Source organism: Vicugna pacos, chromosome 31, assembly GCF_048564905.1.
Source record: "Vicugna pacos chromosome 31, VicPac4, whole genome shotgun sequence".
NCBI classification, from domain to species: domain Eukaryota; kingdom Metazoa; phylum Chordata; class Mammalia; order Artiodactyla; family Camelidae; genus Vicugna; species Vicugna pacos.
Window position 1 is genome coordinate 11,241,939 of NC_133017.1, and position 12,687 is coordinate 11,254,625.

The 12,687-nt window shown below is 56.2% G+C and overlaps 1 protein-coding gene across 5 annotated transcripts in view; it reads left to right on the forward strand.

The window, feature by feature from the left end:
* Nucleotides 1–12,687, forward strand: part of PALLD (palladin, cytoskeletal associated protein) — a 279,165-nt gene that overhangs the window by 217,173 nt on the left and 49,305 nt on the right. Inside the window, exon 16 of one of the 5 annotated variants that reach the window (XM_072952688.1) lies at nt 7,331–7,361. The exons of the other annotated variants lie outside the window; for them this stretch is intronic. Within the exon in view, the coding sequence (XP_072808789.1) occupies nt 7,331–7,361 (31 nt within the window). The remainder of the gene's footprint in view (nt 1–7,330; nt 7,362–12,687) is intronic. 5 annotated transcript variants of the gene reach the window in all.

Genomic DNA, 12,687 nt, shown 5'->3' on the forward strand with positions numbered 1-12,687 from the left:
GGTGGCTTTTCTTGGTAAAGCCTCTTTTCCCACCTGTCTTCATAACTCTCAGTGGATATATCTGTGCAGAAGGTGCACGTGGCTATGTAGAGAGACCTGTTTTAGGCAACTACCAAGAAAGAAAATGAACTCGGATGCACTCCAGCCTTCCCCACGTCCACAGCGTCGTGTCACGTAGCAGGCTGGGCACGCACTGTCCACACCAGCAGCTACAGATCTGTCCAGGCAGGTGACCGCAGGGTCCCCCAGGGCCGGGGTGAGGGGCTGGACGTCACCTCTCCAGAGGGGAGCTCTTACTTGCATGAGGGGCTGGTACCTAAGACTGTGGATCTCTCGGGAGGCAGGCACGTTGTGGGGGTGAGACGGAGGCCGTGCTCCTTCCTGCACAGCCAGCAGTGCTGGTCCGTCTGTAGGCGCACAGGAGGGCCCCGTCCACCCTCAGTTCAGTTTCTGCTCTTCCAGCACGTCTCAGCGGCTGCAGTGGGTGCTCAGAACCCCCCACCATGTGAGGCTGCTGCACTTGTCTCTGCCCAGGTCGGCGTCCTTGCTTCAGGGCACAGATGAGTGAGACTTACTTGGAGTTATTTTATATTTGGAGGTTTAGAGAAGCCCCAGGGTGTGAGGCCAGGCTCTCGGTCAGTGCAGGACACTTGCGGGTCCCAGTAGGGAGCTGGGCAGGGCAGGTTCCCTGACCTCTGTGGACAGACTGTCAGTACAGGGCGGGGAGGGGCAGTTACGGGGGCAGGGGGCAGTTGTGGGGGGGAGGGGCAGTTATGGGGGTGGGCAGGGTCTCCTGGCTCCTGCTGGTTTTCCTTTGCAGCACTCGGTGCGTCCTCTCCGAGTGCAGGGCGATGTTACCCTTGCAAATGTGCACACACACACCCCTACCCTGAACCAGACAACCGCGGGCCTTTCCCATGGCTTCAGCACAGACAGAAAATCTGGCCAAGTCGTTGAGAACGTGGGCTCCAGGTTCCAGAGAAAAGCGTGTAAAATCCTGGAACTCGGCTCCATGGGGCAGTGACCCCAGTGGGAGGGTCTGGCTGGGTAGCCGGGGCCGCCTACCTGGCGGGGCCATGGGCACAGACACGCGCTGCCGGGCACTCGCTGTGGGCAGGCTGCCCCGTCCCTGCCGTCCATGTGTGTCTGAGGCCGGGGCTCCCCAGCTCCGCTCGGAGCTCTCTCCACCTGTGTGTGTTTTCTTTGGTCACCCTGTCCTTTTCGTTTTGTCTGCTTACTAAGCCAAACACCAATCCTAAAATGAAAGAGGATGATCCAGCTGGAGTCCTGGACATCGGCTGAGTGTCCTTGCCTGCCAGCAGCTTCAGCGTCCGTGGCGTTCTCCTTGAAAGTCTGTGACGAGGGTGTGTGGCAGTCACGCTGACAGTGAGTCGTATCGTAGCCTGTGTGGCGCGGGGGTGCTTGTTCACCGTGTGTGAAGTGAGCGGAGTGATTGCGTGCAGTCAGTCGCACAGCCACACTGGTGATTCGCACCTGAGCAGCAGGGGGTGTGACAAAGACTGATCATCTGGGAATGAGGTTTGGTCGCACGGGCAGCTCTGTTCCGAACCTTGGGTTTGAGTCTCTTTTGTGAAATGGCTTTTGGGTTCTGTTCTGACTTTGAGATCGTCAGTTCATGTTTTTGTCACTGTCATTAAGTCTGGTTTCAAGTACAGCATCCCTTCTGCAGTTGTCACTAAAAAAAAAAAAACTTTCATTGGCAACAGGTATCAACTGAAATTCTGATTTGGGAAAGTCTGAGGGCAGTGTAGCTCTCGAGTGGGAGGCTGTGGGTTTATGAAACCGCAGGGTCTGACTGGACCTCTGGGCTGTCTGGCGAGGCTGACCCCCACCTCCGCCCCCGGCGTTGGCCTGCCCCACCCCGGGGACCCACGGGTTGGTGTAGGTCTCTTGGGTTGGCGATGGGGTCAGGTCTTGCCAGCCTGTCACTGTCCGCCGCCTACCTTCATTTTCTGAACCAGCAGAGGAAAGGCTGTCCTCCCAAGGCTGCCTTCCGGTGGCTGGTGCTTCTGGCCCAGGCTGCGCACGGCCGCTGTCCCCCCAGGTCTCTGCCGGCCTGCCGTGCGGTCCGGGGCTGAGCTGAAGTCTGGGCAGGGAGGGCGGCCCACCCGGCTCTGCTCCCCCGGGAGGTGGTTGCTGACTGAATCGTGGAGAAGTAAACGATGGATCTCAGACTGCAAGTGCCACGTTCTAGCTCAGATGGTAAGCTTGTGCGTCATCAGCAAACCTGTACCAGGAGTGAAAGCTCATGGAAATCCCAAGTGTCCATTACCCACAAAATGACGATGGGGGTGTGGTTGGTGGCCGTGTGATGTGTCAGGGTGCGCGCACACGGGGAGCTGCGCCGTGCCCTCCAGCGGAGCTCCGCTCCCGAGGGTGCCCCCACGGCTTTGCCGGGCGGGAGTTGTTTCCCGCTGGTGCAAAAATAAAGGACTCGCTGCCAGCACTTTTGGAGTGCTTCACGCTCAGCTCTGTTTCAGGACATCGGCCCCTTTGGCTACAGTATAGTTTGAGCGACACAGGATCGTTCATGAGCTGTGTCACCCTCAGCTGGGTCACAGGAGGAGGTCTGCAGAGGTCGCTGCGCCCGCCTGCCCAGCGGTTGACCGCACCCGTCCAGCTCAAGCAAGGGGAAGTCCACCTGGACTGAAAGCGCGTTTCAGGGTTAGGTCTGGTTTTCAGCGAACTGACACCGGAGACCTGTGGCAGGCAGGGTGAACGTGGTGCCTGCGTGCCGCGAGGGCTGGGTTGGCGGGAGGCTGTCCGTGCTCCGGGCTGCAGCCGTCCTTCCAGGCAGGAGGGGCGCTGGGTGGGGCGTCTCCCTGTAGGGCCTGGTTTCCCAGCGTTTGCCGTTTTACCACCGAGGGGGTCGTCCCTTGACCCCGAGCCCCTCCCTGTCAGATGTCGGAGGACTCGGCCGAGGTTGGGACATGGGACTCACCTCATGCAGAGGCTTCTGGGGACAGAGAGACGAGATGATGTCCCCCGGGGCAGCTGGCCCAGCCGGGCACCTGAGCCACCTCCTGGCTGGACGCAGTGTTCCTGCCAGACCTGCACCCTCCGTGTGCCAAGCTCGGTCCCTCCCCTGTGGCCTCGGGGGTGGTGGTAGCTGATGGCCCATCCAGCGGGGCATCTGATGTGGACGGACCAGTGGGGCCGACATGGGCACAGAGGAGGCATCATCCTGGAGGGGACGGTGGCCCTGGTTGTGCAGACCGGGGAGCTCTGCTTTTCGGCTTCTTGTTTTGTTGTGTCTCAAGCCGTGGTTCCTCCAGAAAACCAGGCCCAGGGCACCTTCAGAAATTACCTGTCAGGCTCCAACACGCCTGGAAGTGGAGGCTGCGGCTGGCTGGCCCCTTTGTGCCCACGTCCAGGTGAATTGCTTTTCCATTTAGTCAATAAATATTTTATAACACTGTTAATTTTCAAAGTGTTTTACATACATTCTTTACTGACTCTTTCAACAGTCCTGTGAGGCCCCTGTCTGTCCTTGTAAACATTATTTATCTCTCTGTATATATACTATATCCTTTTTCCGGAAGGAAGAAAGTGCACCTGGACAAGGTGAGGGACCTCCCAGGTGGCCGGAGCTCAGCTGACCCGAGCTTTTCTTGCTCTGGGCTTACCTCCCCTTAAAACCGGGTGCCCCCACCCTGTGGGGCCCATGATGCCCCGTGTTCTTTAACCTGTGAAAATTTAGTTTTTTCTAAGATTTATTAGAATATATGAAGGAGAGAAGGTTGGGCCACAGGAAGTTGAACTGTGACATCCCACAGCCTGTCTTCTCTGCCAGCTTCCTGATAAAGGATGATTTCCGAATGTTGAAAAGTAACAGGTGGAGTAGGACACACTGTGCTTCAGAAAGTGGGCAGTCATTGTCTCAGCAGACACTCAGGCTGGCCCTCGCTGACTCAGAGGACAGGCACACGTCCCTGAATGAGTAGGGGGGTGGGGGGAGGCCGGCGGCAGAGGGACTGGTTGGGCCTGCGGTGGGAGCAGACGGATGCAAAGACCCCAGGGGAGGGGTGGCCGGCCCTCCAGGGGGCAGGGGGACCTGGGGGAGGCTGTGAGCGGGGCCTGAGAGAAGTCAGTTGGAGGGGAGCTGGGGGGAGGGGAGGAGCCACCAGGCCACTCGTCCAGGGGACAAAAGGACATGTGTGTGCAGGATGGTGGGCGTCCAGCTTCGTGGCCGGAGAGGGGCCCGCAGGAAGGGGGTGAGGAAGGCTTGGCCAGGCGGTCACACCCAGAGAGTCTCGGAAAAGGTGCGAATAGCTCTTTGTCTGAGGGATTCGTTCACAGGCTGATAATATTTTAATACTTGCTGCTGAAGGCAGAACTTGAAACTGCAGACTTTCTAAGAGAGTCTGGATCTCAGAGCTGCCCCGTCTTCCACTCTGGCTTTAAAAGCTTCTTAGCTGAGTTGAGTGGAAGATTCAGTTGGAAAAAGATTGCAGCAGCGTCCTCTGTTCCTCTTCCAGCTGAAGACAAGGCCCTAAGCTGTTCTCCAGGGCACTCGGGCCGCACTCATTAGATGTGAAATTCACACACCCTTTGACCCGACATTTTCTAGAGGTTTTTCCCACAGAAAACTCAAAATAAGGCTGCAGCCTGTGCACGCTGTAAACAGGCGTGTTACACGTGTTGTGTGTGCAGGTGCCTGCACCCGGAGGTGCGGGGACGCTAATGGTGCTTCTCGGGGGTGGGGGGCTCGGGGGGGCCGGGTGGGACTCTGAGGCTGGGGGGCTCTGAGGGTTGGGGGGCTTTGAGTCTCGGGGGCTCTGAGGCTGGGGGTGCTGGGGAAGAACCTTCACTCTTCCTTTACTGACTGGGGCTTGGACTTCCTGAGACCTGGGTTTTCAGTGATGAATACTTACTCCTTTTGAAAACAGAAGTGGAAGAAAACCAAGTCCCGGGACTGTTGCGAGTGGCGGCGCTGACTTGGGACCCCGATCTCTTTCCCAGTCACTGTCACTCCCCGTAGCAGAGCTGCCCCGAACGTTAAGAGCAGAAACACCGTCTCAGCTGCTCATCCTGCGGGTGAGGGAGCTGAGCAGAGAGGCCCCCAGACTGTGCCGGGGGGAAAAGGAGCCCCCCAAGAGTGAGGGGGGAGCGCGCTGGAGGGGCTTCGGGCTCTAAATTGTCCATCCGGGGTCCGCCCTGCCGCTGCGAGAGGCCACTTTGTCTGAGGGCCCAGCCAAGCGGGTTCTGAGCCTGAAACGAGAGCCGGACGTTTGTAGGGGTCGGAGGCTGGACGTGCTCGTCCTTGTGGTCAGGCTGGAAGCAGGGCTGTCTAGCAGGGACAGTGCTCACTGCCTTCCAGCCCAGCAAGGATGCCGTGCAGCTTGGGAGCAGCTGCTCTGTGTCTCTGTCTCTCTCTGCCTGTCTTTCTTAAAAGGCTTCTCACCCCATAACCGGCCATAAGATGTTTTGCAGAAAATGTAACCACACTCCGGATATGGAAGGAGACAGTACTGAGAACAGAACATCAGGGCAGTTGTCAGACTTGGAACTGTGTTCGTTTGCGTTCTGAGCTCTGCTAGAGCTCACACTGTTGAGCCGACAGTGCTTTCACTCTGTGCCCTAAATAGTGGGAAGGAAAGTCTCGGATGCGCAAATGGATTTCACACTGAGGTACCCTGCGTGAGAAGTTGTCTGATGTTGTGAAATGTCCTGAATCCTAGTCTTGACCAAAGAAAGCAAAGATTCAGTGTTGTGAGTGTGTCTCATTTTTGGACTTCATCAGTGTGGAAGCTTCTGGGAGCTCTGAATCCAGGAAAGAAGTCGTGTGAAGTCGCCCATCCCACGCCCTGGTCCGCAGTCTGGCTCACATCTGAGTCCACTGAGACGCGTTCTCCTCCTGCGTGCAGCGCGGACCACCCCTCACAGGGGGAGAGACAGGAGGTGGTTTTGCAGCCCTCCCTGCAGGTGTGAGGGGCTTCTCTTCAAAGCATAATGTGTGGGTTCAGCCCCCTGCATCTGCACCCGGGAGCGGGGAGCAGCATGTCGCCACGTCCCAGAGCACCAACCTCTGTGTGCATCTGTCCTCGGCAGCTGGGAGCGTCCGGGGTGTGAGCTGCCCCGGCCTCCACCACCCTGCGCAGCTCCCGTGACGTGCCTGAGACCCTGTGTTCACTCTTTGAGGAGGCGGATGAGGTATGTTCACAGTAGAAGCTCCAGCAGAGAAGAGGACACATTTATGGTCTCTGTCCTGCTCAGACAGACTTAGGTGTGGCAGGGACGGGGACACGGAGGGACTGTCCCAGCACCTGATGGTTTCTGTGGTCACGACAGATCATTTGACAAGCCCATGGAGAACTGGTGTCTGCTTTTAAATGTCTGCCTTAAATTCTCCGCTGGACTCCGAGGCCTGAGAAGGAATTTTGGTGCAAACAAACTTACTGTTCACATTTCCTGAATATGGAAGGAAAGTGGACGGAAGCTACAATTTGACATCGTACTTTTACATCCATGACCTCACTTAAACCTGACAGGAAGGGTTATTATCCCTGTTTTAAAGAGGACGCTGAAGCCTGCAGTTAAGTCAGCGACAGTACTGAGATTCAGACCACGTGTGGCTGGCGCGCCGTGTGCACGTCGTCCCCATGTGGCTGGCGCATCCCAGTGCATGTCATCCCCATGTAGCTGGCGTGTCCTGGTGCACACAGGAAGACGAGGATGCAGACCCCTCAGCTCCATCCCCTCTGCACCCCCCCCAAAAAAAGAGACCCAGAGTGTGTGCACCCCTGCTCATCATGCACCTAGGAATGGATTTGCTGACACTTGATACTGTAAGATACAAGGCGTGGACTCCCACCCAGGTGTCCACTGTGCTTGTTTAATACACTGCATCCTCCTCCTCCAACTTGAGGATTGTAAGAAATGGAGGGTCTGACTTGAGGCAGAAAGCATCCTGTCTGACCACAGAGCCGGAAACCTCGTTTGCCAGGTCCCCGAAACTGCAGGGATCTGCCGGAGCCTGCGTGGGGGGCACTTGTGAGGCCGGCCTGGCTCCCGGGCCAGGGTGAGGGGGGCGAGACCTTGCCCCCCTGCCCACCAGGAATTCTGAAGATAAGAGGGAGATGTCTCTCTGACAGTAAGCCGCTTGCACTTCTAAACCCCGGACAAACGTCCTCTAAACGAGGACAGTTGTCCCCATTCCAGGCCTGTTTGAAAAGCCTGGAAAACTCAGTCCACGGCTGGAAATGTTGGGCTCCTTCTGTGCCTGGTGTGGAATCTGAGGGTGTCACTTCTGTCATTTATAACACGTTCTCCTGGTCTAGCCAGGGCAGCAGAGTGTTGTGCATGGCAGACCACCTTCTCCAGCCCAGCCCAGCCCCCCGGTGCCTGGGCACCTGCCCGCATTGCCAAGGCCCACATCTCTCCCCTCATCCTGTCTCAGCTCTGTCCTCTCTGCCCTCCGTCCCCGGCGTCTCTTCCCTCTGGTCGTAGCAGCAGCATTCTCTACTGCAGGGGCCACTGACCCTTCTGTCCCCAGAGCACACCTTTCCCTCCCATCCCCATAAATCAGAACTGACCTACATTTGGAAAACAGAAGACAGAGCCACGGAAAAACTCTGTTTGATAAATTAGTAGGCCAGTTGTCCAGTCTCTTGAATTAAATTGAAAAAAACCTATGTGATTTTTCGTGTCCTTCCCAAACCTGTTTCTACTGAAAGACTTGTACCATAGCACTTAAGTAATGTATCAAAAACCTTTAATGTTAGAAGTTTAGAAAAAAACAACTGTAGCTTCTTTGTCCCCGTTGGGTAAGCGCATAGGTGACGTTAACGGAAACCCTAAATAGTAGCCCAGTCCAGCACAGTCCTGTCTCCTGGGACTGGGGCAGGTTCTCCAGGGAATTGCACTTGCTGTTCAGGGCAGAGAACAGGAGCCTGGAACTCGAGGTCCTGTGATGTTTTCCGCCAGAACTGAGCTCCTGCCGAGGGCGGGGCTGGTTGGGAAACCAGTGCCCTCCTGAGTGAGTCGGATGCAGGAGCTTCCAGCTGGGCTGGGGACCCGGGGGCCCAAGGATGTAGCTCCCCGACCCCCTGCCATCCGGGCAGGAGGGCCACAGGGATTTACAGCAGACGTGTGGCGCTGCCCAGACGTAAACCAGACTGCCTCGCGAGGGGGTCCAGGCTGTGCCCAGAGAGAGGCACGTGGCTGTAGTGCAGGTCAGCACACGCTTCTGTCAGGGCCACCCCGTGCCTGCTGGTGAGGGTGAGCGTGTGTCTGCTCTTTTTTTTTTTTAATAATTGAAGTTCTGTTGCTCTGCAGCGTTGGTTAGTTTCCGGTGCTCGTCCGTGTCTTTTCTGCCGTTACCAGGCCCAGGGCCCCGCGTGGCGCAGGAGGAGCTCGGCGGGAGACCGGGCGGGGCGGGAAGGACGGGTCCACGGTCAGCGGTGTGGGCGGGAGCTGGTAGCGCTCATTGGGCTGGACGTGAGCGTCGTGTGGCATCATCTTGCTTTCGGGTGAGCGGCTGCACAGCTCGGTGTCCGTGTGTACGCCTTGTGAAGGGGTCACCGTGGTGAATTTGGTTGCCCACATCTGTCACCACACACAGTTACAAAAATATGTTTTCTTGTGTGAGAACGTCTAAGATCCAGTCTCAGCAGCGTCCACGTGTACGGCACGGTGGTACTAACCGCAGTCCCGGTGCCGTGCGGCACACCCCCATCTTTCTCACTTTATGGCTGGAAGTTTGTGGCTTCCGACGAAATGAGTGAAGGGGGTCAAGAGGTGTGAGCTTGACTTTCGGGCTGTTTGGCCTTGAGCTTGATAGATTTATTCTGCTTTGTGGATTTTTAAAATGAATTAAGTGCCCCCCATGTCTCTGAATTCCCTGTGCTGCTTCCTGGATGTGGATATCAGGAAGTCTACGTTCTGTACTTAGAATGTTTACGACTGATCCATTGATTCTAGTGAATAGAGAACTTTGAGCTGGAATTGTTGCCGGAAGATCGGCCTTGTCTCTGACGAACCAAATTGAAACTCAGAGACAGGGTCTGAGAGCAGAGAAGAAAAGAGGCAACTCTATTACTTTGCCGGACAAAGGGGACTCGGTGCCTCCGGAGCTGTGAGCCCACCTTGGGGATGGGCAGGGTGACGATTTAGCCGTAGCTCCAACAATAGACGACCAACAGAATCGTTTTCTGTCACGAGACCCAGAGTGGCGTCGGGGTGCCTCCGGGCGACCAGTTCAGGTTGTCACTGTTTGGACCTCTTTATCTCGTTAGTGCCCCAGGCGTGGTCTTCTTGGTAATTCAGGCTGTTTTGTAAGGCTGCAGTTCCGTGGGACGACGACTCCGAGACCAAGAATGACTGTTACTTTCGATTTACTGGAATAAAGCAGGAACAGTCGAATGAACAGCTTCATTTTAACAGCAGGCCTGGAGCTGTGAGTAGTAACGGTCAGTCAGCTCAGCTGACCGTCTTAAGGGCAAGCGTAAGAGTAAGCCATGTGTTCGCCTAAGTGCGGCCATTTTATTAATTCTCCTTCAGAATCACTTTTAAGTTGATTTGGTAATACTGATAATTTACTCACTGTTAAACTGTAGAAAAGATGCCACTTGCTTTTTAGGATTCGTAAAAATCAGTTTTCATAATTCTAGTCTTTGGGGGAAAAGAGAAGAGACCACACCGCTGTGTGGACGAGAACAGTCCACCCCAGCAGCAGATTAGCGGTGGGACAGGTGGCGGAGGGACAGCAGCTGGGAGGGGACTTGGCACACGCTCCCCTCATCGTCACCTCTCTTATGAGCACAAGTGCTCGCTTTTCTCACGTGCGTGCAGAGGTTTTTTTCCAATAGAAAATTTGGCCTTAAAGTCTGGTACCGGTTGTCACTGACCGGGGACAAAGTCGAGACAGGGCCACCCTGGGGCCTCCCCACCACCCCAAGATGTCCCTGGACCTGCCCTCATTTCTCTGTCTGCCATCACCTGCCTCCAGAGGTGAGGAGCCCCAGGGTCCGGGTGGGAGGAGCTGTCAGAGTCCTTGAGACGACGAAGGACGCCTGGGGAGGGATGGCGTGGGCAGGGTGCCGAGGGCATGAGGGCAGGACGCTGAGAGCCCCCCCCAGGGCACAAGGAGGGTGGCCCTCTCCCTTCCCGAGGTTCGGGATGGATTCAGGAGGCCTCACGCCGAGGGCAGGGCAGGTGGCCCAGGCGGAGAAACTGGGGGTTTGTCCTGAAAGCAGGCCGTAGTGACTGGGGGCTGGAGGTCAGAGAGCCACACGATTAGATGTGCAGCTAAAACCCCCTGGGCTGCGAGGAGAGGATGCTGTGTGGGAGGTGGTCGAGGGTCAAGGGGCGGGGACTGCCGGGGAGGGCCAGGCGGGGCGACTCCCCGGGCATTTGTGAGGAAGGCACCCAAGATCCTGGGCGGGGGGAGTGGGGAGGCGGCAGCAGCTCCCAGCACAGCTGTGTGTGCCCCACCCCGTCCTTCACAGCAGACCTGTTACATCGGTTCTCCTGCCCTCCCCTTCACGGGTGAGACACTGAGGAGCAGAAACATGACCTGGTCCAAGTCTGTGCAGCTCAGGGTACTGGAGAGAACACATGTATGTCTGTGTGCACACGGGCCGCATGCAGTCTCTGGGGGGGTACAGGTGCATGAGGGGGGGTGAGCAGGGGAGCACAGGCCTGAAGCAGGTCAGTGTCTGGCATTCGTTTAGAATTCAGTGAATGTCAGCACCTCCTGCCTCTCCTGGCACATTGATTCAGTCGCGAGCTGTGTGCCAAGCATTGGGTAATAAATACACTGAGGAATGACACAGACGGGGACCCTGCCCGGAGAACCAGTGCAGGACACGGGCAGAGCCTGAACAAGCAGCCATCCTGCTGGGACCGGCTGTCCAGGGTGGATAGCGGTCTGGGACCCTGAGACGGAAACGCTGGAGTCGCAGCCCTTGTTTAGGCCTTGGATGCACGTGTGGGCGGGGCCGGGGGGGACACGCTGCTGTGTGAGCCAGAAGGATGTTTCCCAGATGTTCCCTGAGGGTGCACAGGCAGCCCCAGCGAGTTAGGTCACGAGTGGGCCTGGTGCCAGTTTTGTAGGTGGGGAAGCTGGAGGCCGCAGAGGGGACGGCACGGTGGTGTCGTGGTCCAGGGGAGCGCGGGTGTTGGGGCCGGCTGCCCGTCTCGCAGGTGCGGGTCAGGTCCCAGCCCCGCACTCTGCTGTATGTAGCGAGACGCAGAGAGCAAGGGGCCCGCCAGCTGAACGTATCCCACAAGAGCTGGTGTTTAAGGTGTGTCTTCCCCGTGTCTACCGTGGCAGTTCCCCAGGTGGGAGGGAGGCAGCCCGGGTACCTGGAGCTGCACCTGTGCTCAGCACACCTGGGCCCAGACACGAAGCTGTGCTCTGTTTACCTCTTTCTCGGGAGCTGCTCCCCCGCCGGCACCCAGGCTCCCTGCTGTCCCCAGAGAGGGTTTCTGAGGAGTCACGGCATCGTTCAGTGATTGAAACGTATCTTTACAGTGTATTTGGGATAATGTTGAAAGGAATGTTCTGAGCTCATTCCTTGGGTGATTAACGTGTAACTGTTAGGTGTGTTTTAAGATGAAGACTTTAAATTACAGTTGGTGATTTTTTTTTTTTTTTTTGCTCTACTAAGGCATTCTTTCCACTCATCTCGCGCCCTCTGCACCAGTGATTCACACGTTTGGTTAGTTTTCTACATCATTTATCTCTGCAGTGTGCACCCTTGGCATTACGTGGTACCGTGTCTGTAGGTTCCATTTTCCCTAGGACTGTCGGTCTGCCTGTTGTGGGAGAGACCTGTGTCCAGTTCACGTATTTCCTGGACCATGTGGTCCACGTTTGGACACTAAACTATATGGTCATCCTGAATGTTAATGGCTAACACTTACTGAAGGTCTGCTTGGAATTTGCTCTAAACATTCCATATGTAATAACTCATTTGACCTTCGCAGCCCAGGAGAGAAATGTCATTAGAACCCCGTGTAAGGATGAGGACACAGATCCAGGACACTGCATCAGTGATTTACCCAGGCAGTCCGACTCCAGAGCCCTGCTGCTGAGAAACACACATCACCTTTAGTCCTCAAGTCAGTAGGAAGTCTGCGGGGAAAGTTCCCCGGAGACAGAACGCACTTCGAGTTCTTAAATGGAATTGCTTTCCCAGTGCCCAGCCGGTAATGGAGACAGTGAGGACCCTCTGGATCCCGAGCAGAGGAGATCTGGGTATATTTTTCTTTCCTTTGGAAACATTCAAGTCAGGAGAGAAAAGCTCAATGCCAAGCTGGACATGGAAGTACCTGCCTGGACCCGTCAGAACCAACCTCCAGGCCCATCTCCCCACAGCCTCCTCTGAAAGCCATCCTGCCTGCACGTTTCCATGAGCGCCTGGCGGATGCGATTTTGTTAGAACCACAGTGGAAAGTGAGGAGGGACTGTTGACACTGGCCCCCGGCTTGTTCCCCGGACCCTCTCTTCTCAGGATCGCGTGTTTCTAAGTTAATCACTGTAGCACAGAGTGTTAGCTTTGTCAGCACCATCACATCGTAGTAGACTTGAGACTCAGAACCTCTTTTGAGCCCTTTCTCATTTCTGATGAAGATATTCTTTATGTCAAGATGAAAAGAAGTCAGATAGCAGGTGGAATTAGCAAACTGATGGACAGCCCTGCTTATATTCTTGAAAAGGTA